The 26,043-nt window shown below is 36.3% G+C and overlaps 1 protein-coding gene across 1 annotated transcript; it reads left to right on the forward strand.

Annotated features, from left to right (window-relative positions):
• Positions 1-545: 545 nt before the first annotated feature.
• On the forward strand, positions 546-24,108 carry ZNF654 (zinc finger protein 654). Its single transcript, XM_014052777.2, has 9 exons — positions 546-717; positions 7,234-7,379; positions 9,401-9,482; positions 13,272-13,407; positions 14,360-14,562; positions 16,361-16,500; positions 17,746-17,887; positions 18,791-21,074; positions 21,964-24,108. Exons 1-9 carry the CDS (start codon positions 586-588, stop codon positions 21,969-21,971), a joined length of 3,273 nt encoding a protein of 1,090 aa, XP_013908252.2. The 5' UTR covers positions 546-585; the 3' UTR covers positions 21,972-24,108.
• The last annotated feature ends 1,935 nt before the right edge of the window (positions 24,109-26,043 follow it).

A 26,043-nucleotide genomic window follows, 5' to 3' on the forward strand; every position in this document is an offset into this window, starting at 1 on the left:
CTTGTTTCCTCTCTTTGGTTCGTCGAGGAAGGCGGGATGTAACCCCCTAGCAACACCTCTTCCAATGAAGGCGTTGCTACAAGCGAGTCACCTCTTGCGAGGCTAGAAAAAGTGAGCACCGTTCTGGGTGGCTCACGAGGAAGAGAGTGACAAAGCTTTCCACCACTCATGTGAAGGAAAGAACGGAAGTTGTACCGCTATTGTGGCCCACTGGCAAGGAGTGGGCGGAGATGTTTACTTTGAAGGATGAAATGTGGGCCCAATCGACAAGGGTAAAGGCGGGGCTTAGCTCATTTTATCGATAACACTCTCCACCAATCAAAAAGTGCTGCCGAAAGTTCAGCTTCGAACAGGGAATCCAGCTCGGCCAATCGGGGGCTCAACCACCGGGGTTCGCTGGAATGAAGGTTCTGTAGGTCAGAGGATGAGGGATCGGCGCTTGACTGACAAGCGCGCGCACCACTAACAAGGCACCGCGGGGGGCGGTGCCGGAATTGAAGTACGCGACCGAGAGGGCGGGTCATCCGGCAGATCGGGGCGGGGGAGCGAGCTGGGACTCGGTACGCGCAGGGCGGCCAGAGCAGCATGGCGGAAGACGAGAGTGACCAGGAATCGGAGAGACTCGGCGAGGAACTGAAGGCCATTAATGAGCCGCATCTTCCCGCCGGATTGTCTCCTGCCCTGAGCAGCCAGTATTATTGCTACCGCTTCTGCCAGGTGAGTGGCTAGTCCCGCCCCCGTAGACTGACACTCCGGGACTTGCGGGGCGAAGACAGCAGAGCGATGGACGCCAAGGAATTTCGGACCGATCTTTCTGCGGCGAAAATGTCGGAGGCTCCCCTCCCTCCCTCTGTTTCGGCCTTTTGCAGAGCTAGCGGCTGTAGGGAGAAAAAATAAATAAGAGGGCGAGTCTACCCGGAGGCGCTTCCCCCTTTCTCCGGTCGAGGCGAAGGAACCCGGTTTTCTTTCATTTCTGCCTTTTCTCTTCCTTCGCTCCCTTCTAGGGAGAGCGGTAGAAAGTCGCCCGTGGCCGAGCAGGCGGCTGTCCGTGAGGGGGGAGTTGATTTTTCGCGACGTCAGTTTTCCGCTCCTCGAGCGCTCTCTCTCATTTTGTCCTTGTCACTGTCACCCTGGGTGGCTTGGAAACTGGCCCTGGCCCTTTCCTTTTACCTCACGGTCTGACGGGATTAGGGGTTCTGAGGTGCAGCAAATGGCCTCCCCCCTCGTCCTCTCGCGGGCCGCTCCATTTGCTGTTACCTGGGTGAGGGGAGTGTGGGGAGGGTTCCGTTCCGAAGCTCCACGAGTTGGTGGCCCTCTCGGATTTTTTTTTTTAATTGACGTTAAAAGTCTGTGGAGATTCTCAGTCATCCATTTCATGGTTGTCTCAGAGGTGTTTTTTTCAGGAGGCAACTGGACTTCCTTGTTTGTTTTTTTCTATGAAGGTGTTTCGCTTCTTATCCAAGAAGCTTCTTCAGCTCTGACAGGATAGTGGGGAATGGAAGGATTTATATTCCTTTCAGACAGCTGGTCATTTGCATGGATTTTGAGGCAATAAGAAAAAGCTAGTTTTTTAAAGGGGTTTGGTGGGGGGGGGGGTCAGTTCTTCCCAGACCACCGCCTCCTTGTCGTAAAACTTTGCATTTGGTGAGCATGAATGAGGGGTGCTGAGAAAACACCCCACTGTTTTGAATGGGAGTTCATTACCTCATTGCTGCCTTATTGCTATTACCGGTAGTTGTTTAGTTTCCCATTAAGAACCTACGGAAGATATTTTGCCAGTGCGTATCTTTTTTTGATGGGATGGAAGCTGGAGGGAAGATCTCGATGGGTTGTTACAGGTGTGTTGACTTAAGTTTACCACTTCATTCTAACCCTGTCATGTATTACTTTGCTGGCATTTTCTTTTATAAGATCCCATGATCTTGAATTCTATATGTTCTACTTCATCCCAACATGGCTTGGGAAATTTAAAGATAGTTCTGTGGTGGGGTTGGAATAAAGGCCCAAATGAAAATTAAGATCATGCACATTTACCTGAATTAACATATTCAGAAAAAAGCCACATGTTTAAGTGTTTGGCATGTGTGATGTATGAAGAATCTTCTGATTATATCATTGCTTTGTCATGATTTTTAAATTGTGTTTAATTGTTTATGTTTGAGAGACTTAGAATATAAGTGAACTTGTCTAAACATGATTTTTCATTTTATGCTAGCCTTGTGCATTTCTACATTATTTAGGTGGAATCCTATCCTTACCTGAAAATAAGTCTGATTAAATACAATTGTTTTGTGTTTTTTTTTAGTGAATACATTTGCTTTGTTATTCAAATAAAATTGTACTAAAGCAGTGGCTGGATTCATATATCAAATTAATCATTTAGCCATTGTTTATGAAATAAACCACAGTTTACTATATTCACACAAAGCTATGCCATAAAATATGATTGAAATACCTCAGTGTCTGGATTCCTTTACTGTATCACATTTACACAAAATGAAGAGAATTATGATGTAACTTGATGTGTGGTTCATATTGACTTTTGATTTAGAAATAATATATTAAATATGTTTCATATGTTAAAGTATATTTCTATAATACTTCTGAGAATTATTAATATTAATGTATATATCTGATAGAAGCTTACCTCTGTGGCCGTATACTGGATGCTTTTCTATATCCAGAATAGGAAATACACATAAAAATCCACAAATAAAATCCTGTGTAAAAACAGGTTTGAAAACAATAGTATTGTTATATTTTCCATGCCACCGATATAAAGACTTCATTCCAGTTCTCTGTTCCTGGCTTTTTTAAAAAGTCTCTTAATTGAATTCAAAACAAACATTTTGAAAAAGAATGATTTCATACAGAGTACATATTAATAAATTTTCATATAAATATAAAAGTTCTACATCACTTTTAATGAATGGTAACTATATTTTATTATAATTATAAATCTATCTTGATAAGTCATTTATTGATGACTTGCTAATAACAAACTGCAAAGTGTTTAATGAATTGGGGCATATATTTTTCTTTCTAATACTGAAGAATCTTTTGGTTATAAGTAGAACATGGAGTACCCATTTTCTTTGTCCAAGCGTCAGTTTCCATGCTGTAGGTATAATTCAGTGGAATATTTATATCTGAAATTATTGAGTCTTGCCTCAGAATAGGATTAATATGTGTAATAATTTTCTTCCTAACTGGAACATTTATAGAATAATGTAAATGAAGCATTAATTTAATTGCATGTCTAAGTTTTTAGTATATAAATGCAATGTAATTTAGTAAGTCTGAAATTTTTTTGTTGAATAAAATGTACTGTAGTCTAAAATCTATTAAAGTTTTTGATGTGTTAAAATTAGAAGTAATTTTGGGCTGTTTTAGTGTCATGAGATGCATAGATGAGATGTGTCTATATTTAAAATGTAAGTCAATATATGCTGTAAACATAAACGTAAATAATACCACTAAGATTATGCAGATAATATTTTTATTTTACTGCAGAAAATTATTTTTAAAAATCATATTTAATCCTATAAATGAGCTGAAGCATTTCTAGCACATTTTTCTTACAACAGGCTTTTAAAATTTGTTTTGAGATCCCGATTACTCTATAGTATATCAGTTTATCCCGAGAAAAGAGTCAAAAGCCAGTTCCTATAAATCATGTATCACAGTTTTGAAATCAGTGTGATAGTGATTAAAAAATAATATAGAGCTATCCAAAATCGGTTATATTTTGGTGTCAGCAAAACAAAAAATAATAATTAAGATTTAGAGTTAATTTATTACTCATAATCATAATGTGTTTTTCAACTTGACTTAGCAAAAAGTGTAATAATCAACCATTGTTTATTTAGCAAACTGATTTTGTGTATACATACAGATAATGTATTTAGATTTGTGTGTTAGATATAAACTACCTGTCTGATCTTCCTATTTTATATTAATCATTTGTTTTTAATTTGACAGTGATGTGCCTCTCTAATCAGGGTGTTTTACCTTCCAAAGTAAGGTGCATTTTAAAAAATATGGAGAGCATTTCACGTGAATGACTTGCTAACTTTGAATTGACATAATAAGTGTACTCATACTGTAATCTTATGAATACGTAGTTTTTTAATGGTTTGAAAGTGAAGATATGACATTCCAATTTTTCACTATAACGGGGTGTAAAAATAAATGTAATATTTCATTTAGACATTTCAATGGGAGAAACAGGTGTAATTATCAGCACGTTGGAGTGAAGTCTGATGTTATATACATTTATTGACATTTGACGGCTTTTCCAGTTGAATTGATCTTTTTACACACAGGGAAAGCACAAGCAGTATTTCTTTTATTTCTTGTGATTTATAGTTATATACTGTTTGGTTTGGTTACAGTGTAAGTACATACTCCAAGCTTTGATTTATGTATTGAATTCAATGCTATGTAGCAAACATCACATTGATTAATGATAATTAATCATATGAGCTGGTTTTTAATTTTGGGACACTTAACTTTTTTAAAATAAAATTTGATACTTAAATCATACTTTTATGGGTATTTTTCTTTGCAGCCCCCCCCCCAAATACCAATATATTGGGAGATGATGAGTTCTAGGCCTTTCTTAGGCATAAACTGGATAACTTTCTCAGAATAGCATACGTAATTGTAGGAAAATAGGAAGCAGGAGTATTAAATATGTTTAAATATATTTACCAACTTGAGTTCATCAAATATATTTTAAAAAAGGGATAAACTATGATTTGATAGATGGTTTAAAATGCCAAAACCAGTCTAAACCTGTAGTTGACTGCCACTGACCCTAATAATGATAATGAATAAAAATTCAAAAACATCTGGAGCACCATTTGAACACCATCAACATTGAAAACTATCATTCAGTTGCAATAGGCAGCTTCACTTGGACCAGCTTACAAACTGTGACAATACCTTTAATACCATCAAGCAACAATTTCTACTTATCCCAGGTTTTTGGGAAGGGCTCAATAGATGGATTAAAATGCTGGATCTAATCTAAACATCTGGCTAACTGTGCAATCAATCATAATAGCTAGTAGCATGTTGATACTGAGGCAAAAATCCTTATAGCAATTGTACGGAGTATCTTGTTTCTGAGTAGATGCTATGTTTTATTTGTAAATCAGAGGGCTAACAGGCCTCTTAAATTCTGAATGTTTTGAATTGTAAGTTTTCTATTATTTCTCAGACATGGAATGGTGCTACTTTTTTTCCCCTTTTAACAAAAGTAGAAATACATTTCTATAGCATGAACTGTTTTCTTGGGGGAAAAATAAGGCTAGTAAATCCTCATTCAGCCATTGCAAATGGGAATGGCAATTCAATTGCTAAGCAACATGTTCATAAATATGAGACTGTGCCAACTTATGATATCACTTCTGCCTGCAGTCATTAAGCAAATCACCTGTGGTTAAATGCAACATCATGTGACTATAACTTATGTCTTCTGACATTGACTTTATTTGTTGGAAACTGGCTGTGAAGATTGTAAATTGTGATCACGTTACTTCCATATATTGTGACTATTATAAATGCATGCTGGTTGCCAAGCATCTGAATTGTGATCATGTGATTGCAGGATGCTGCAGAGATTGCAACTTTGAGACTAGTCATAAAGCTCCTTTTTCAATGTTGCTGTAACTTTGAATAGTTGTTAAGAAAGCAATTAGTAAGTGGGGACTATTTGTAGAAGCAGATTGTAAGGAACTACCTTTGCAGTACTTTTGTTAGATGTATCAAAGATTCCTTTTCTCTCTCTGAGAATCTATTGGAATTAAAAGTCAAGTAGGTTTCCCTTTTTGGAAATCACTCTTAGTGTGTTTTAGTATTTACTGAAATAGCAGTTCTTTAAGTTACATGATTTTGTATATAGTTTAAGAAGGTATCCTAGAGATCAGGTATCCTAGAGATCAGCATAGCTGGCTGGGGAATTCTGGGAGTTGAAGTCCACAGGACTTAAACTCCCCAAGGTTGAGAAACACTGCTTTAAAACTTTCTTTCATGTAGTTTTATTTAGTGTAATTCACTAATAGTTCTATTTATATAACTTCATTAAATACTGGTTCAAATAATCTTATGTATTTATATTTTCTCTACATATAAATATGATATACAGCCTTTCTGCCACAACATTTAATTGGTGTATCTGTATAAATACTATATATTTATTTTTTAAGGAAATCAGCTGATTTAAAAGTTACCATTACTTCTTATTAGACAATTAAATTTAGCTTTTTTGTAAATAAATCAATCACTGTCATCCAAAGACAATTTCAGAATGTAACATTTCGAAAGTCAAAATGATGGAAGTATGATAATCTGTTTCATAATGAGATGTTTTAAGTTACTAATATAAAACAGGTTACTGTTCTTGTACACAGTCCGTCTAACATTTTGGAACTTGTTTTCTGTTACTTTGAATGTGATAGTTCTGTAGTGAAATAAAAATTCTGTTGATTATAAATCCTGAAATATAATCATATAAAAATGACTATAAATAATAAATTCCTGTTTATTGAAAAAGTTCTTGCATGCTAACTCTGTGTAAGACATACTTAAATACACCCCTTTAAGAATTATTAAGATATAATACTGAACATCTTGTTCACTTTTTAAACAAAGCTGGAAGCCAGAATTTGACAGCTAATCTTGGAGGAATTGAATACATATACATATACATAGGAAACAGACTTTCAACTGATAATACAAATTAAGGTTAAAAAGTTGATGAGCCGGGAGTGGGATGCATTATATATGGGTAATGATAGAGAAATGTTAGGATAAATGGTCAAAAATGGAATAGATAATAAATTGATTTATTTCCTTGTATACTGTTGAACATCCTACCCTCTTGCAATACTATGTTTCTCCATTGTGAGTGATAATTGTATGATTTATTTACATACTATATGCTTGTTTTTTTAAAGCTATAAAAGCAATTATGGAATTAAGACTCAAAATCTTAGGTTTTTTTAATATCAAAAAAGCTTACTTATGTAGTTTCAAGTCATAAATTATGGTTAATCTTGATTCATCAGATTGCTTTTCTTATTTCAATAACTTTGTACTTGATTTTATAGTTGTATTGTTTAGTGAGATTGAAAAGAAAAATTGCTTAGCTGTAGAATATAATGCTATATTCCTACTTATATGGTGTTTCAGATCAAGTTTCATGTGTACTGTTTTCTCTGCAAACAGGTTGTTGAAGATTATGCTGGAAGATGGCAGGTTCCTCTGCCACAGCTTCAAGTACTCCAAACAGCTCTCTGTTGTTTCACATCTGCATGTGTATCTTTTCCAGATGAATGTGAACATGTACAATATGTGCTAAGTAGCCTAGCCTTGTAAGTAGACCATGCTCTTCCTATTGTAAACTCTTTAACTTTCTGGATAGTATAGGATAATTTGAAAAATTAATCTTCAAGGATAATTTTTTAAGCTTTGGGAATAAGACCATTGTCATAGTTTTCCAAATGTATAAAATGTGAGAACTGTTTAAGAATTTGTGTGGAATATACTGATGGACACACGGGCTTTATAAAGAACATTGCTCCAAACTAAGATATCTTTGTTTAAACATTTATTTATGGGATAGGAATAATTACCATATTTAAAATAAAGTTGTAAATGATGTTACAATTGAGAAAATAAAATATAAGACATGAAATAATTTGTATGCTATGTCAACAAAACATTTTCAAATTGAAAAAAAAAAGTTTTAATCATTTATTCAAACTCAAGTCTATCTTTATATAGGCTCCGATACTAGTTTGAAATATAGGAAACTCAATCCAGACTCTCTTGGATATATATCAAATAGTGCATTGGCCAGTGCAAAATGCATATTTAGGCCAGTGCAGAATACATATTTGGAATCTGACTGGAGGCAAGCATTATTATCTAGTGAAGGGCAGGTTGCTGTTGGGTATCATCATCCTTCATTTTTAGGCAAGTCAAAGGGAAAACTGCATATCTATATTTAGGCAAATCTTGCCAAAGCAATTCCCCAATATAAAAATGTAATAGGTTGCAATTATTTGCACTCACCATACCTAGTATGGTATTATCATCAAGCTGCCTTTTTATCTAATTGTTTCTACAAAAATGAGAAATAATTGTTTGGACACTTATACATAAATTACCGCGAAATATCTCAAGTCTTGTGGAAAAGATTTGATAACTTCATTTAAGGCACTAGACTTGCAAGCTCTAGTAAAGGATCATCACAAAAATGCTGAACAACAAATATATAAAACTTCAGGGTATCAGAAATAAGCACCCTCATACGGTTCCACCACAAAAGCGCGTAGGACAAAATCGCGCTCGACAAAAGCGCGCTGTGACGTCATCACAGTGCGACGAAAAAGATCGAAAAATGTAAAAATAAAGCGAAAACCTTACCCTAAGCCCCCCAAACCTAACCCTAAACCTAACCCTAAACCTAACTCTTAACCTAACCCTAAACCTAACCCTAAACCTAACCGTTAAAGTAACGAAAAACCTAACGCTAACCCTTATCCTAACCCTAACGCTAACGCTAACGCTCTAAAGCTAACCCTAACCCTTAACCTAACCCTAACCCTAACCCTAAACCTTACCTTTATGTGAATCGGCTTGCTTTAATTTAATTTTTATTAATTTTTATTTGAATTTTTCGATCTTTTTCGTCGCGCTGTGATGACGTCAAAGGCGCGATTTTGTCGATCGCGCTTTTGCCGTCCGCGCTTTTGACGGGTCACGCCCTCATACATATAGAGGTTCAGTTCTGATTAACAACAATTTTAATTTTAGCATGCCAACAGTTGTAGACTGGGACTTAAAGTTCAGTTTCATTAGACTGCTTTTTTTTTTTTAATCTGACATGGATTTTGAGAACAATCCATTGTCTTATAATGATGTGGAATAATATGCATGTGAACAAAAACTGAAAAAAATGTGTTTACTGAAAAAAACTTGCCTTCTGTTTGGAGATAGAAGAATTAGCACCAACTGTTGGTTCATCATTTAAATCCCCTTGAATCTATAATCATCAATTGGATTAGAATGTTTAGGTTATAGTGATCCTTAATAAAGTATTTCTTCAATTCTATGATATGGAGGTTTGCATAGATTCTATAATACACTAAAAGTCCGCTAATGTATAACATAACATACTACTTCAACATTGTATTAGGAATATTACTCCAATATTTTATCCTGTCAATAATTTTCTATGCTGTAGTACAGTTAAATGAGCTTGCCTGATTGAGAATGCACAGGGCTTTGTCAACATTGCTCCTTCACTTAAAAATCTTTATTGAAACCTGTGAACATAATATGCTTGCTCTGCTTATTTTTTTTAACTTCAAGTTGCTTTGATTTATAGGAGCTTTTTTGAACTGTTGCTATTCTTTGGAAAAGATGAATTCTATGAAGATCCTTTAAAAGACATTCTTGGATCAATCCAGGTAATTTGCTAGTGTTCAAATAATAAAGTGTTAACAAGCATAATGCTACGAATTTACAAGTAATCCTTGATTTATGATCGTTTGTTTAGTGACCATTCAAAGCTTTGAAAGCACTGAATGAATGGTAGTTATATAGCTGATTCGCAAAGTTCCAACCATTCCAGCACCCCCTTGGTCATATGATTGTGATCTGAATGCTTGGCAATAACTGGTTTCCAAGTGCCCAATGATCATGAGTGCCATTTGCAATCTTCCATCTCCAGAAAGTCAAAGGGGAAGCCAGCAGGGAAGACTGCAAGTTGCTGGGGTAACTCTCCTACTTGTGCATCCTCCTCCAGCCTCTTTGAACTTGCACTGCACTGGTCACTTGGACAGCCCTGTGCACATTCCCTGACCTATGCAGTGCTTATCACAAGCCCTCACATCTCCTTCCTGGCTCATTTAGTGCCTCTAGTGCAACCCCTCCTACACCTTCACCCACCCACCCCTACTCGTGGCACTTTTCGCAGACCTTTACACACACTGTGTCATACCTATTGTGTACCCTTTCTGATCCATCTCCACAACACCTATCCCTTTTCTTCTTCCCTGATCCAGCAGAAGCTGTTAGCCTGTGGGTGTGGGAATTGCAACTTCCTGCTGGCTTCCCCCATTGACCTTGAAGCAGCAGGAAATTGCCTTGCCTAAAGACCATGGGATTGAGTTAACAACAGTAAATGGGATTGCAGGGATTGCTATTGCCAAGCAATGTGATCATGTTTTCTGATGGTACTACTTAGTGACAGGAAGTTTTGGATCCAGTTGCTGTGGCGTCACGGACTACCTGGATAAGGAACTTTATCAAAAACAAAAATTCAGTTTCTAAATAACTTAAAATTTAAGTAAGAAATTCTGAGTCAATGCATAAGGCTATGAATTGTATATAAATAACATAATTAATTGTTAATATCAAATTCATGTAGGAATCAGTTTGTGACTTTAAAGTCTGTTATTGTATCAGACCATCTCTCTCCCTTGCCCTCTGTAGAGGTTCCATAAATTTTTAATGACAGTTGAGAAAATGTTAATTAGTAAGGAGCAAAGCTACATAATCCTTGCCAATTAAATTCATAAACATTTTTTCCTATATATTTCCTATATATTTCCCATGTTGAAATTTTCAATAGCTCTTGGCTTAGCGCCTAATACACTATTTTTTAAGTATTGCTTATTTGTGATATCTATATACTACTAAACTCTCATTGTTATGGACTTAAACTGGATGAAATGGTGTGTTATAGGGCAATAGTTTTTGAAGCAAGGTAAGGTAAATGGCTAACATATACAGGATGTGTCTAAGGGAATCAATTTTGGGGAAGTTGTGCTTCATGCTGCTGACTGCCTCTGTGCTGGTGCAGTCATGTTATCTTTGTTTTCATGTTCTGTGACGGTCACCCAGCCAGTGTCTCCTTTCCTCACCCAGCAGTGGTCATTTATTTGCCTGCTGGAAAGAGAAGGAAGGAAGGAGGAAAATTTTGGGTTGAAAACAAGAAAGTGTGGCTAATTGATATGGCAATAGCAGAGGGTAGTGGAATAGAAAAAAAACAGGAGACATCACAAAGTATCAAAATCTAAAATCAAAATTTGAAAGATGATAGCATAAATTAGCCATGGTGATCTCAGTGGTTATTAACACACTGGGTGCCCTACCAAAATACTTGGACAGCACTTACAAAATCTGTGAATTGACAAAATTTCTATCTGTCAATTGTAAAAGGTCATGTTGCATGGATCTGCAAATGTACATAATGACATCCTAGGTTTTTGAGAAGACGTTGATCAATATGAAGGCCAACGCCAGCTAAAGAATGGCAACTGTGACTTTGTATTATTGTGAACAGATAATAATTATATTTCAAATTAGTTCATCAGTTACATTTTCAGTTCTGTTCATTTTACTGAATTCTTACTGTGTTTCCAAGAAAATAAGACAGGGTCATATTTTGACCCACAAAATATGGGTTGGGCCTTATTATCAGGGGAGGGCTCATTGTTTTGGGGTTGCCGGGCAGCTGCTCTCTTGTGAGCGGGCTCCCAAAGAGCCGGGTATAGTTTCAGAGACGAATGGTTGTGTTGTGCTGTCGCAGCAGCATAACCCAGCAGCCATGAAGTGATCACGCTCACGAGCAGCCACCCGACAAACCCCCTTTCAAGCCAGGTACAGCACCATTCACTGGCCTTGGGGTATCGCCAAGCCGTGTTTGCTGCCGTTCGACTCCCGCAGCTTGGCGCCTTCGAAATGCCAGTGAATTGCACTCTGCACGGCTGGAGAGGGGGGTTGCACGAGCGACTGCTCCTGCTCATGTACCTCCCAGCCGCACGATGTCCTGGCCCAGCTCTCCCCACAGAGCCAGAGCACCTCTGCTGCCGCTGCTATCCCAGCATAGCTTTTTCGGCGGCTTCCAAACCGAGTCTTCCGGCAGAGGCTGCTCTGGGTGTATGCTCTATGGTTGTGAGCCGGTAGAGTGTACTCCCAGAGCGTATAACTATAGAGCGTACGCTCAGAGCGGCTACTGCTGGAAGACTCGGTTTGGAAGCCACCAAAAAAGCCATGCTGGGATGGTGGAGGCAGAGGAGGTGCTCTGGCTCTGCAGGGAGAGCTGGGCCAGAGCATTGTGAGGCTGGGAGGCGCGCAAGTGGGAGCAGAAAGCCGCAACCTCCTCTCCAACCATGCAGAGCACCATTCACTGGAATTTTAAAGGTGCCAAGCTGCAGGAGCCGGGCGGTGGCGAACAGGTGCTCACGCGGCTTGGCGATACCCCAAGATCAGTGAATGGTGTTGTGCCCGGCTGGAAAGGGAGTTTGCTGGGTGGCTGCTCGTGGTGGCTTCATGGCTGCTGTGTTGTGCTGCTGCGACAGCACATCACAGCTGTTCACCCCTGAGGTTGTACCCGGCTATTTGGGAGCCTGCACAAAAGAGAGCAGCCACCGTTAACCCCCCCTCTCCAGCTGGGCACCGCGCCACTCACCAACCTAGTGGTATCCCGAAGGTTCTAAGCAACGCGATCACCTTTGCCAGGGGTGGGTTTCTCGCCCCGTTCCAACCGGTTCGGTTGGACGGGGCCGGCGGCGTCCTCGTGCACACGCGCAGTGCACGCATGCGTACTAGCGCCTGTGCGATGCTCCAGCTGCTCCTGGAGGATCGTGCAGGTACTGTATGCGTTCTGCGCATGCGTGGAAGCGCAGAACTTGTCAAAACCGGGTAAGAAACGCGGGCGGGCGGGTGGATCCTTCGGCGTTCCCGGAAGTTACTTACTTCCGGGTTCGCCGACCAACCGGTTCGCGGGGACTGCTGCGAACCGCCTGAAACCCACCCCTGACCTTTGCGCCCCTCCTCCACGGTTTCCACGGCTTGACACATTTGGGATACTGCTAGGTTGGTGAGCGGTGCTCTGCCTGGCCAGAGGGGATGGTTGTCCAGGAGGCTTATTTTTGGGAGAGGTCTTATGTTTTTGCCCACCCGAAAAATGTCATCAGGACATGTCATATTTTCGGGGAAACAAGATACTTAACTCTCCTCAACTTTTCATTTTTAAAACATTTCCTTTGGGACAAGTAATAAAAAAAGTATGGTGCAGTCAGTTTTAGTACATTTTGGCAAATATGCAATTAGTGCTGTTGTAGCCCCTAACTTTATGCTAAAAATGGTGAAATCTTTGCTTTAGGTTAACTAAGAAGTATATGCAGTGTACTGATACATTCCCAGGTACATTCTAAGTACTTGAATGTTCACTATTTATTCCTCCATAGGATTGCCAGAATCGACTCAGCAGATACAAAAATGTTAACTTAGAATTGGTGACTCGAATTACCAGAGACGGTGGACCTTGGGAGGATCCTGTATTACAAGCTGTTCTTAAAGGAAGATCAGCTTCTCAGGAATTAGGTACAAATCATTTTCCATATGTATTGAAAATAGCAAAATTTAAATTAATGTTAAATATAGGCAATTTTTATTTCATTTCTTTATAATTGATTCCAGGCAGTGAATGTTGTAATGTATTTCTTAATAACAGAATAGAACTAATTCAAGTAAAGACTAAAGTTGGGCTGAAAGATAAGAAAATTTATTGTACAATATATTATGGATTTTGAGATTATTTCTTATGCATGGAAAACAATTTGCATTGATTTTATAGTTATTGGTCCTGAGATGGGCACAGGATTAAAGAATAATTTTATGTGTGCATCTTGTTACATCATGGACAAAATTTATCAGCCTCCCAAGAGTCAAGCTGACCTGATGGCACATAATAAATCATTTTATTGCAACTGCAGATATGTTCTGCAATGCTGTGTTACTTTCATAGGAATACATTATGAACTCACTGAACAACATTCTAATTTAAAGTATTTATGGTCTTAAATAAATAGTTTCAAGGATTAAATTATTTGTCCATATTTTGGAGCAGTGTTAAAGAAATGCTATTTGTTATTATTGTAGAAGAAGATTGCACTTCTTTACATTAGGATTTACATGTTTCCATTTTGGAAGGAAGTTGTAGGAGTTATAATGGGTGAAATGGCTATCTTTAGGATATGTCCTTGAAATTCCCCAGTCCTTAGTCAGAAAGAAACATCTTAAATTTATGGCCTCACTCAATTGGGGCAGGGGAGACAGCAACAAAAGGAAGATCGTAAACTGCATTTTTTTACATTGGTGTCATAGTAATATTATACTGGTCACATTTTCTTATCTGTTTTTAAAAGAAAACCTACATAGATTATCTACTTTTTAATTATAAGTTTAATATAATGTTTCCAATATTTTGTAAACGTGATTTTATATAACCTACTGTTAATATTTTATAACTGAATTATTTGTTTTCTTTTACCAGTCAACAAATATTTAAGCTCTGAAAATCCACTGTTCTTTGAATTACGTGCCAGATATCTTATTGCCTGTGAACGCATCCCAGAGGCAATGGCTCTTATCAAAGCTTGCATGAATCATCCTAATATTAGCAAAGATCTTTACTTCCATCAAGCATTTTTCATGTGTCTTTATATGTCTCCGCTAGAAGATCACCTATTCCAAGAGGTACAGTTTGTCAGCTTTAATGCAGTTTTATGATACATCTTCATAAAGGGATAGAAATCTAATTCACGTTAAGCAAAATAAACGCCTGTTTTTTTTTTAAAAAAAATATTCCTGTATTATGACTATATAGATAAATCACAACTCTGTATACCGTATTTATCGGCGTATAACACGCAGTTTTAAAACTAAAATTGCAAGCTTAAACCCTGCCTGCGTGTTATACGCCGATACTGCGTGTTATACGCCGGGTCCACTGTTCCCTCTAAGGTGCGCGGCCGCGCGGCCGCGCACATGGCAAGAAACCCCCGCGCAGAGGTTTCTAACTCCCGCGCAGAGGTTTCTTTCAAAGCAAACGTGGGGAAGTCCTTTGCAGGCAGCTAGAACTGGCTGGCTGCAAAGGACCTCCCCAAACTTGTTTCAGCGGCAGCTCTCAGCCTGGCAGCAGCGTCACACAGACTGTGGAAGGAGGGGGAGGAGGAGGGAACCAAAGAGAGCTTTTACCGAGTCTGCGCCCCACAGCCAGGACCGTCCTGGCACCTCCAGCCGCGTTTCTTCCTGCAAAGCCCTTCGGGCAACCCGAGAGTTCCGCTTGACGCCAGAAGGGCTTTGCAGGAAGAAACGCGGCGTTTCTTCCTGCAAAGCCCTTCTGGCGTCAAGCGGAACTCTCGGGTTGCCCGAAGGGCTTTGCGGGGAAGAAACGCGGCTTGAGGGGCGCAAGGACGGTCCTGGCTGTGGGGCGCAGACTCGGTAAAAGCTCTCTTTGGTTCCCTCCTCCTCCTCCTTCTTTCTGGAGCCCCTTCCTCAAAGATTTGGTACCAAAGCAATGGCGGTGAGGAAGTTGTGTCTTTTGGATTTTGCACTGTTGTCTTTTCAATGGTTCTCAGACTGGTTGAACCTTTAGCAGCTGGGGTGATATTCTTTACTGTTAAGGTTACAATTGGATGTGTTGGACAAATCTTAAAAGATGAAACTTTTATTAAAACGTTTGACTTAACTAAAAACGTCTTCCTTTTTCTTCTTCTTCTTAAATATGATTTATTTATTTATTTTTACTTCAGAAGTTTGATGACCGTTGTACAAACTAATCCAACCTAAATGTAGAGGAGGAGAAGAAGGGGGGGGATTTAAAAAGAGCAGAGGAAAAAGAAAAGAAAGCATGAAGAAAACATAAAGAAAGGGATGGGAGGGAGGGAAGGAAGGAAGGCACTTTATGTTGAAACAGAAAATATTATATAAGGAAGAAAATGGAAATAACTTTTTGCTCAAAGAGGTGTTTTTTCATTTCATATTTGCCTTTTAAGAGGAGTTAATGTTATAATTCATGTTCTAATGTTATAAATTTTAATCCAACATTAAGTTCCGAGCTTCCAAGTCATTTATTTTTAATGAAAAAAATTTTTACTCAAATTTTTGTGTTAAAATGGGGGATGCGTGTTATACGCCGGTGCGTGTTATACGCCGATAAATACGGTATATTTTTTGAATATTGGACAACTATTTCCTAGTATTAGCATTTCATTAACCCTGTTCTAAGATTGCCAAGTAACAAGTAGTGTAATGGGAAATTTGGTTATGAAAAATAGGAGTAACACTATTCTGTTTAAATTAATAAAAAACAAATATGCGCTATATAAATTCTTGTTATTGTATATATTTCTCTTCTCCCTTGTGTTATTAGCTTCCTATATTGGGTAATAGAATTAGTAATAGGAGCTAGGAATTCCAATTATTGTAAAAGGTTAGCCTATTTCTTACTACACTTACTACTACACTGAGTTATCTCATTTTGATTGCATAGCATTTGCTGAGGACTGACTGCAAGAATGGCATTGAAATCATCTGCAACATTGCAAAAGAAGGGAAGATTGCTGTAGCATTGAATCTTTGTGAATTGTTTCTTATTCCACAGCTCAAAAAAGGGGATATGTATTGCATCTGGTAAATCTTTTCTTTCAATAATACTGCTTTACACTAGTGTTATAATAAAAATAAATTACGAGTAAATTATAAAGGAATGGTCAACACCTAATTAATTATTAAGAATAAAGAGTGCTTCAATGTAATTTCATTGACCGTAAAATCCATCAATTCAATATATTAGTGAAATCTAAGTATTGGATATTTTTGTATTGTTATAAATTGCTTAAAATATTGGATAATCTTATTGATTTACTTAACTGACAATTAGAAAATAACTCATTTTTTTCTGTTAATTTCTTACAACTTTTCATTTATGGCTAGTGCTTTTATGAAACTTGATCAAAATTTCATTAATCTGTACAAACTATACCTTACATTTTAATTGTTAAAAAAATTCAAAAATGGAGAATTAGCTAAGAGAATGCAAAAGTGCCTATACTTAAGCTGACTACCTAAAAATGTCACATAGATTGGTAAAGGCTCTAGAGCCATGATGGCGAACCTATGGCACCCATGCCTGAAGTGGCATGCGAAGCCATGTCGCCTGGCACGCACAGTGTCACCCGTTCCTGTTTTGGGTTTTTGGTGCGCATGTGCATGACAATCAGCTGGCCTTCGTTTGTGCAGCAGTACCAGAACTGGAAGAGCTGGTCTTCCAGCATGAGCATGTGCACCAACCAGCTGATCGTTGCGTGTGTACGTGCACAAAGTAACTGGAAGACTAGCTTGCAGAAAACAGAAGTTCATTTTCCAGTGCACGCATGCCCTCTGGGCAGCTCCTCTTCCGGGTTGCAGCCCTAACAAGCGCACACACTCTCTTTTTGGCATTTGGTGCCCAAAAGGTTCGCGATCACTGCTCTAGAGATTTGGAGTTTTCCTATTACATTTATAGATGCTGGAAATCTGGTCTGCAGACAAACTAGGCTCAACCACTTATTTATGACTTCTCTCAAATAGCTTTTTGAATAATATAAATATATTGATAATATTACATACATCCATATGTAGAATTTGCATACAGTGAAAATTTATTTTAATACACTAATTGGAGGATGTGGGATGTGGCTGGTTTTAATAAATGGCCATTGAATTGGAGAGTGCATTTCAAAGTTGATTTGCATAATAGTACCATTATGCAAATGACACAAATTATGTCATTATTTTTATAACTCTGAATTATATCTACCATAGATATTAACATGATAAATAGCATATGATTGGTATCTTGGTTCCTAAAATAATAAGCTTCATTTTGTTTTACAGGGAGCTGATCTTTATTTGGAGTAAACTGCAACTTAGATCTAACCCATCAAAGCAAGTATTTGTAGATCAATGCTACCATCTTTTAAGGATAGCTACAAATTTACAAGTTATTTTCCCTTTCATGAAAGTCATTAGGGATGAAGTAAGTAATAGCATTTGCCTCAGATATGTGTTTTAAAAGTACCAATATTAAATATTGCATGTTATATTATTATATAGTTAAAAGAATTCATTGATACTATCTAAATATTTTATTTGCATATCTAGAATAGGAGAACAGCAAATAGTACCCTAGCCGTACTTACAAAGTTTAGGTTTTGAAGTTTTATTATAGGGCAAGAATAAAATATTCTGTATATAGGGATCTGCAGCACACAGGAACATTGAAATAGTAATCTTTTTATAGGGCTCATGCAGATGCTTTGGAAACTGCTTCTAATTTTTCAATTTGTGTATTCGTGAATTCCCATTTTTATAGATACATTGATGTGGAGGCACTTCGAGCACTTTCCAAAACAACTTTGCAAGCCTTTGCATTATTTTAATGCTCTTGGCTGAACCTTAATTTAGTAATTAAATTACTTTTAAGAATTACAACAAATTCTTTGTCCTTGTATTTTAAAAGATATAATTATATGTTGCACTTGCTTTAACTATTTAGAAAAATTGATCAAAATTTAGTTTTCTAGAATTGAAAGAGCTTCCATTCATGAACTGGTTTGACTCAACTGAGTGAACTTACTGTTATAGGAAAATATAATGTACAATGATAAGTTTAAAATGAATGTACCTTTTAATTTTTTTGCAATATTTTCTCTAATGCAATACTTTTAAGAATATTTACTTTTCACCAATTCTCCTGTATATTAGGGTTTGGATTTTTTTGTTTTATATCCAGTTTCTCCCTAAGGATGCTGGGAATTGTATCTTTGGAACCATTTCTTGTATCACTGAGCTATAATTTTGAGATATGAGCTCTGCGGAAGGAAATGCAGAGACTCTTAAGTATTCTGAATTTATTCTACCTTTCCTTTCTTTCTCACAGATTGGCAAGGAAGGTCTACAGATTTGTGTAGAGATCTGTGGAAGTGCTCTTCAGCTAGATCTTCATGATGATCCAAAAATGAAATGTTTGATATACAAAACCATTGCTCACTTTTTGCCAAGTGACTTAGAAATAGTGCGAATATGTGCTCTTTCTATATTTTTTATTGAGCGCACCATGGAGTCCTATTATACTATTGAACAGCTATATAAATGTACAGATGAAGACTACAATGAACAGATAAGTTCAGTTCAGAATCGTGTACGTTTTGAGTTGCTCCCAATTTTGAAAAAGGGATTGTTTTTTGATCCAGAATTTTGGAATTTTTTGATGATCAAACAGAACTGTTTAGCACTGCTAAGAGATAAAGCCTCAGTTGAACTGACTGAACGTCCACGTGAGCTTTCTTCTGCAAATACATCAAAGACACGTCGAGCACTGCGGAGTGATCAATCTTGTATATCTGAGATAAACAATGGAGAACTAGGCCATGAAGATACTTCTGAAGCACAATTGGAAAATGATGGTAATTGCAAAAAGAACCATGTAGTTCTTAATTCATCTAAAACTGATCACAATGTACCAAAACATCGTTGCATATTATGTAACAGAGAATTTGTTGGTGGCCATATTGTGAGGCATGCCCAGGCTCATCAGAAGAAGGGCAGTTTCTCATGTGTAATGTGTTGTAGAAAATTCAGACAAAAAAGTATAATGCTTAAGCACTTAAAGAATCACATCAAGAAAATGACACTGCATCATCTGACTGCAACTTCTGTTGATAAAGGAACTCTTATTGTAAATGAAATGAACTGTTCTAGTGTTGATGTCCCCCTTCAAAATGGGGACTTGGACAGTACTGAAATGAAAAATGAAGAAAATGAAGTGGAGCTAGTCATTCCAACTACTAATCAGGAGATACAGAATTCTGAACTTGCACTGGATGTAACCAAAAATCATGTTAGTAGCCAGGATGATGTTGTTGAAAATGGTAGTTGTGATAATGATTCAAATAATATTCCTGAGGTGGAAATGAAAGAAGAATCACCAGAAAACAGCCTGAATAGAGAACTCCCTATACTTCACAAAGTAAATGGTGCGCTCTGTCCTCAAAATGATTTAGATCACACAAGTAATTTCAAGTGTCCTGCAGATGGATGTATTAGAGTCTTTAAAAAAATACGGTTTCTGAATAAGCATGCACGCAAGGCTCATCCTACTGATCTGAATGTGCAAGAGCATATAATGAAATGGAATAATGGAAAATGTAGATTTTGTCAGAGAAAATTTTTGGATTCCCATCATTTTATTGATCATCTGAAACAACATGTTTATCCAAATGTATATTTCTGTTTGCATTTTAACTGTAATCAGAGATTTAAGCTGTCTACTGAGCTTGCAGAACATATGAAAAGTCATACTGAGTTTAAAGCTCAGTGTAACTTTGCAGAGTGTTGTAAACTTTTTGATGACATTTCATTGTTATATGAGCATGAAGCTCAACATTACTTAAACATAGCAAATCCTTCTGAAGTCAGTGAAAATATTTCTTCAGTTGTTTTGGAATCTGAGTGTGCTATTCAAGAAATAGCAGATAATGGTGGTGAAAAGGAGCTTATAATGGACTTGCCAATTCCCACTTGGAAAGCAAGGAAAGATTCTCTAGAACCAAAGACTTATATCCAGACTGAGAAAAAAGTAAATAATCTAATCCAGAATGGGAATGAAAATGCATATGGTAGTGCTATCACAGTTGTGAACTTAATAGACCAAAAGGTACCTGAAGAAGTAGAGCCAAATTTAGAAAGCTGTAAACTTAATGATCAGCTAGTCAATGGGCATGGTGAATTGGAACAAACAACAGCCACATTGGATGCTGATTTGGAAACAACGAGTGCCAATACTAGGACAGAAAATGGATCTATTCTACCTGTTCTGCAGAACTGTACAGATATATCAGACACTACTCTCGTGGATTCTCAGACACTTTCTAAACCAAATCAGATAACAGAAAATACATCGTACGGCTTAATTTTAACAAAGCCTTATATTAGACCATTGCCTCCGAGTTACCTTGATGAACGATATATTAGCATGCCAAAACGAAGAAAAACTTTGACTGATAAAGTAGATGCACATTCAGAGCAAGGCAAAACGTGTAGCAAATCAGAAAGACTAAGATGCAGCAAATGTTTGACCACCTACTGTAACTCAGAAGCACTTCAGCGTCATCTTGCACAAAAGAAGTGTAGGACACTTTTTGGATTCGATTCAGATGATGAAAGTAAGTTTTACAATTTTACTAGGTATAATTTTAGGTGTTTGTACAGCAATAAAATGTTAAACAAGAGATTTAAACAAATGGATACAAACACTGGTAGGCAAAGGATTAAAAAAAGTAAAAAATGTAATAAAATTATATTACATATAATGTTAAATAGTAGCATCTAGTGTTGCCTTAACCCAGTAGTATTATGAAAAAGCATTACATTACAGGTAATAGAATTTTTGCTAGTTTTGACAGCACTTAACTGCATAACATTGTTGAAATTACTTGACCAGGTAAAATTATGAAGCTTACTCTACAGTGTTTCAATGTTTCCATGAAGTCTTCAGAAAAAAAGGTAACTACTGTATTTTTGAGACTGTAAGACACACTGGAGTTTAAGACACACCATGATTTTGAAGTAATTAAAAAAAAACGTTTTTGTACTCTGTAGGCCTCCCAAGTTCTCTGCACGCCTCATTTTTGGCAAAAAAAAAAGACATGCAGAGCTTTGGGAGGCTTGTAGAGTGGTCCTTGGGGCTGGGGATGGGGGCAAAAATGAGAAAAAACGCCAGTTTTTTGCTAATTTTTGCCCTCCCTAGCTCCCAGGAGCATTTTTCAAGCCTCCCAAACCCTTTGCACGTCCATTTTTGAAAGGGGGCAGAGTTTCAGTAGGCCAAAAATGCTGTATTCAGAGTATAAGACACACCCAGATTTTCATCCTCTTTTTTTGGGGGGGGGGAACAAATGTGTGTCTTATACTGGGAAAAATATGGTAGCTACCATCTATATTCTCTAAAAAAACATTTAGTTTGTTTGATCTCATTTTTGTTTAGGAAAAATAAATGACTGAATCTCAGTATGATACTAAATTCCAAAGGACTAATCAACTTAATTTTTTTTGCAGGTGCCTGAGCAAATGATGTATGAAGACTTCTCCATTTGAGGAGTAGTGATGGAACACTACAATATTCTGCATCTACCTGCTTTTCCCTTCTTGGCCTTAATTATAAAGAAGTCTAAAATTACTAAAGAAAATCATGATCTTTCTGAGAATTAAAGCACACGGGTCACAACTAAGTGATAGTAGGAGCCGTGCAGTATTAGTATCCAGAAAACAAGCAAACTTTGTTTAAACCCCCAAAGTACCAGTTATCTAAAAGCCACAAGTTCTTGCATAGTTCTACTCTTAGGTAAATTCACTGGGTGGCTGTATACCGAAAAGATTTCATGCTGACTGAAAACAATTGTTCCAGAGAAAAATGCCTATGGGACATGCCTCTTTCTGAATCTGTATGTTCAAAGGAAGCCATTCTGTATGATAAAACTAGTTTGAGTCACATTCAATGTTGCTGTGCATTAAAATTGGATCAATTAAAAATAGATCCATGTATAGAGGTTGACTCTTCTTGCAATGGTATATTTTGTACCTTGGAAATGGAACTGATGAATGTAAGAAAAAAACAGTGCTGGGCAGTGTATCTTAATAAATGTTTTAAGGCATACAATAAGGGCTAAAGTATGTCTTTGATATTTCCAAATTCACCTACTTAAACTGCATTCAAGTGCACCAAAGTTTTTCAAGACCTGATCATGATGAATGTATAAATAGAATTCACTCCTAACAAGAACTAGCAAATCCACACAGCTACAATATTTGATATCAAAAAGCAGTTTTAGGCTCAATAGTAAATTCATATGGTTAGAATTTAACTGAATTCAGCTGGTGTATAAATTTTAAGCATAAACTTTTTAAGGTTGTCTGTATGAGTTACACCTGTTAAAATCTACTTTTGTATTGAAAATGAATTAAAAAGGGCCACACTTGATTTAAATTGACATTAAGACACTATGGATACAATACTATATTCATATTGCATCAACATTGAAAAGTTGCACTTAATTTTCTTTATGAAACAATTGCATTCTTAAAAAATCCATTCAAATGCTACCATGGCAAGTGCATGCTATAAAAATAATTTGGAAGTAATTTGAGCATAGAATCTATTATTCATTAAGCAGTCTTTCTGTCAGGCTTCTATGCAAGTACAATATAATGAAGTTCAAAGCATTTCTGAATAATTTTTGAAGTGAGCATACATATAAAATCCCATGGCCAACCATCAGTAAAAATAAATTGTTTATTTGCACTGTGCCTTGCAAAGTTAAGCTTTAAAATCCTTATTCTTAAAATAGTACACATATAAAAGCAGAGTATTTTAATCCCAAAATATCCAAGATATCCCTTTCTCTAAAAACAATGGTGTATAAATATCTATTATGAAAAATAACTTTTTCATAATAAAAATTAAGATCTTTCTTGTAGATCACTGGAGTTTGAAAATATTTGCAAAGGGATTACAATTTTTAAAAAAATGGAAATTATTTGACCTTTTGAGCTATATTTTCAATGCAATCCTACACATTTCTACTCCAAAGTCAGTCCCATTGAGTTTAATGGTACTTACTCTCAGGTAAGTGAGTAGATTTTAAAAAAAATCATTTTATTCATAAAGACTAAGGACATTTTTTTCTCAAGAAACAAGTATGAAACTTTGAACACAGATATGCTTAAAATATAATTATATTTCTAACCACTTTTAGGTCAATCCTGATATCTAGGCACCAAATGATATTTTTAATAACTACACAGATTAAGCTGTGCTTGACTATGCTAAGTGTCAAAGGCTACTGTTGAAACAATTTGAATTATAACTCGAACAGACCTTTTTCAATTTACTTTTGTAAGTCATGCAAAATTGCACAAATATGGTACCTAAGTTATCTACTTTTGAGATAATTAAAATCCAAAAACATATATTTTGTAATATATTTGTACATCTTACTATATAGGAGATTTTATTAAAATATTTTAATACTTTATATTATTAAATGGGAGTTATTTGCAAATCTCAGTCTTCAATTGTGTCTTAATTGGAATTTATTTAATTTGGTCAGATTAGAGAATAGGTTTTCCTTGTGCAGGAGTCCTAAAATTGGCAATATTAAATGACAGCATGTTTTAATATATCAATACATGAAACTGACTTTTTTCAAAAATAAAACATTGATTTTCTTGGACCTTAGTATGTATTAGCAGTTTTAGTGTTTCATTTCTTAATCTGCATTAGGGGTGATGATGTTTTAAAGATAACATGCTAAGATTGACTTCTAGTTATTACATAGACACAGCTGTGCACTTTTCAAAATGATAATATAAAATGGTTTGCTATTACTTTATTCTATGTTTTTTGACTAGCTCAACCTGTTATTTCCTATGGATCTGTCATCCAGGCCAAATTCAAGGTTATAATCTAAGCCCAAGTAAGATGTGCCTGGTACTGACACTTGCTGGATAATTAGTGCTGTGGGTATGAATCGGTAACTATACTTCAGTATTCCCTAAGCTGGGTTTTAATTTTCTAGAAATGAAAAACATTAGTTTTTCTACCAACTTTAGTTTTAGTGTCTTGCTGCACTCTTGACTTATATACTTATTTAAGTATCCAGACTTATATCCAAAAAATATAAGCCTTTTCCTCAGGAAAACATTCCATTTCAAATTAATTCCAAATTATGTAACATCATAAATATTTAGTATTAAACTGAAAGGGAAGATTAACCTTCTGCAAAAGGTTCAGTTTCTCACTTGCTATGTTATGTTTTAATAAAAAAAACCAGTTGAGTGGAATTTTAAGGTACACTATTTGATTTATTGTGCTTTACCACCAAACTAATACTTAGGATAAATTATACAAATGGCAGCATTGCTAGGACACCAGTCTTTCAGTGTTGACTTGTCAGATACTTTAAAATAGATTTGCAATACTTAATTTCAAGGTATTCCCAATTGCTGTTAAATACTATTATGAGTTAGTAATTAAACCTATGAGCCTACCTCCATATTCTAAAATACATACTTTTGGAAAACGTGTTGACTGCCCTTTGTAAGTGATTAGTATTTTGACTTTCCATCAGCTTTTAAAACAGGATACTGATTGTTTTTTATCCAGAAGAAGAGTTACATGAGTGACTTCAATCAAACACTTGTTTGTCGTTCGCAAGTTTTTATTATTGCAGGAAATGTTCTCTTTTCTAGTTAATTTAGAATTGCCACTGGTATTGCAAAAGTGGTATTTCTCAAATGGCTTGTGTAAGCCAGCAGTAATAATTATGAAGTGCTTAGGGACCTAATTGAAAATGTGCTAGGGTTCCCATACCCCACCCAAAGAATAAAAATTTTCATAGCCACAAGAAGACTATTGCTGTATTTAAGATTATGTCATCTTAAAAATTAAAGCTTAAAAGTTGAATGATTGTTAGTGTTGCCCCATGTTTTATCAGCTAATAAACACTTGGTATGCTACTCAATTAATCTTCCTATTCAGTAAAGAAACTGCATGGCTGACAGTTTTTCTAACTAGATACCAGGTATATAAATAAGACATTACATAAAAATTATACTGTACTTACTTCAAGCATCTCCATTAAATCTGACTCAAGCTAGGTACAATTATTTTTTTCTTTTTAAGGATAACTTGTAGTACCTACAACAGATCCTCTATTACCCTAAATATTGACAGTGGTTCCCAAATCATAGCCTTTAGAAGACTTGACTCTTAAAGGATGTCTCAAACTTGTTTATACATTTGGTTTGTCACAAGACTCTGTGCATCCTCAGTCATGCAAAAAGTATTGATCTGGCTATTTTATCTCTGCCATCTCTTATAAAACAAATTTGAAATGCTTATCTGTGGGAAAGGTTACTGGTACTTTGGTCTAGCCATATTCAGTTAAACATCTAGAACTGTATAGTTTGAGTAATGTAGGACAAGATTCAGCATTTCTTGTTTAATGCCAAGGTGTAGGATGAAATACTTCAAAAAAATTTTTTAATTTATTTTGCGCAGTATAACACCTTGATTACATGCAGTGTGTGTATTTTTGAATTCTTATGTTTAATTTGTAAAAGCAATTACAGATTTAA

This window comes from Thamnophis sirtalis, unplaced genomic scaffold (genome assembly GCF_051295495.1).
Source record: "Thamnophis sirtalis isolate CommonGarterSnake01/CBP01778 unplaced genomic scaffold, rThaSir2_p1.2 scaffold_8, whole genome shotgun sequence".
Classification (NCBI taxonomy): Eukaryota; Metazoa; Chordata; class Lepidosauria; order Squamata; family Natricidae; genus Thamnophis; species Thamnophis sirtalis.

What these genes read in the sequence shown, in the direction of transcription:
- ZNF654 (XM_014052777.2), top strand. Translation starts at nt 586, where the DNA reads ATGGCGGAAGACGAGAGTGACCAGGAATCGGAGAGACTCGGCGAGGAA. An exon ending in ATCAGCTTCTCAGGAATTAG is followed by an intron (nt 13,408 to 14,359) that starts GTACAAATCATT and finishes TTCTTTTACCAG; the next exon opens with TCAACAAATATTTAAGCTCT. An exon ending in TGAAAGTCATTAGGGATGAA is followed by an intron (nt 17,888 to 18,790) that starts GTAAGTAATAGC and finishes TCTTTCTCACAG; the next exon opens with ATTGGCAAGGAAGGTCTACA.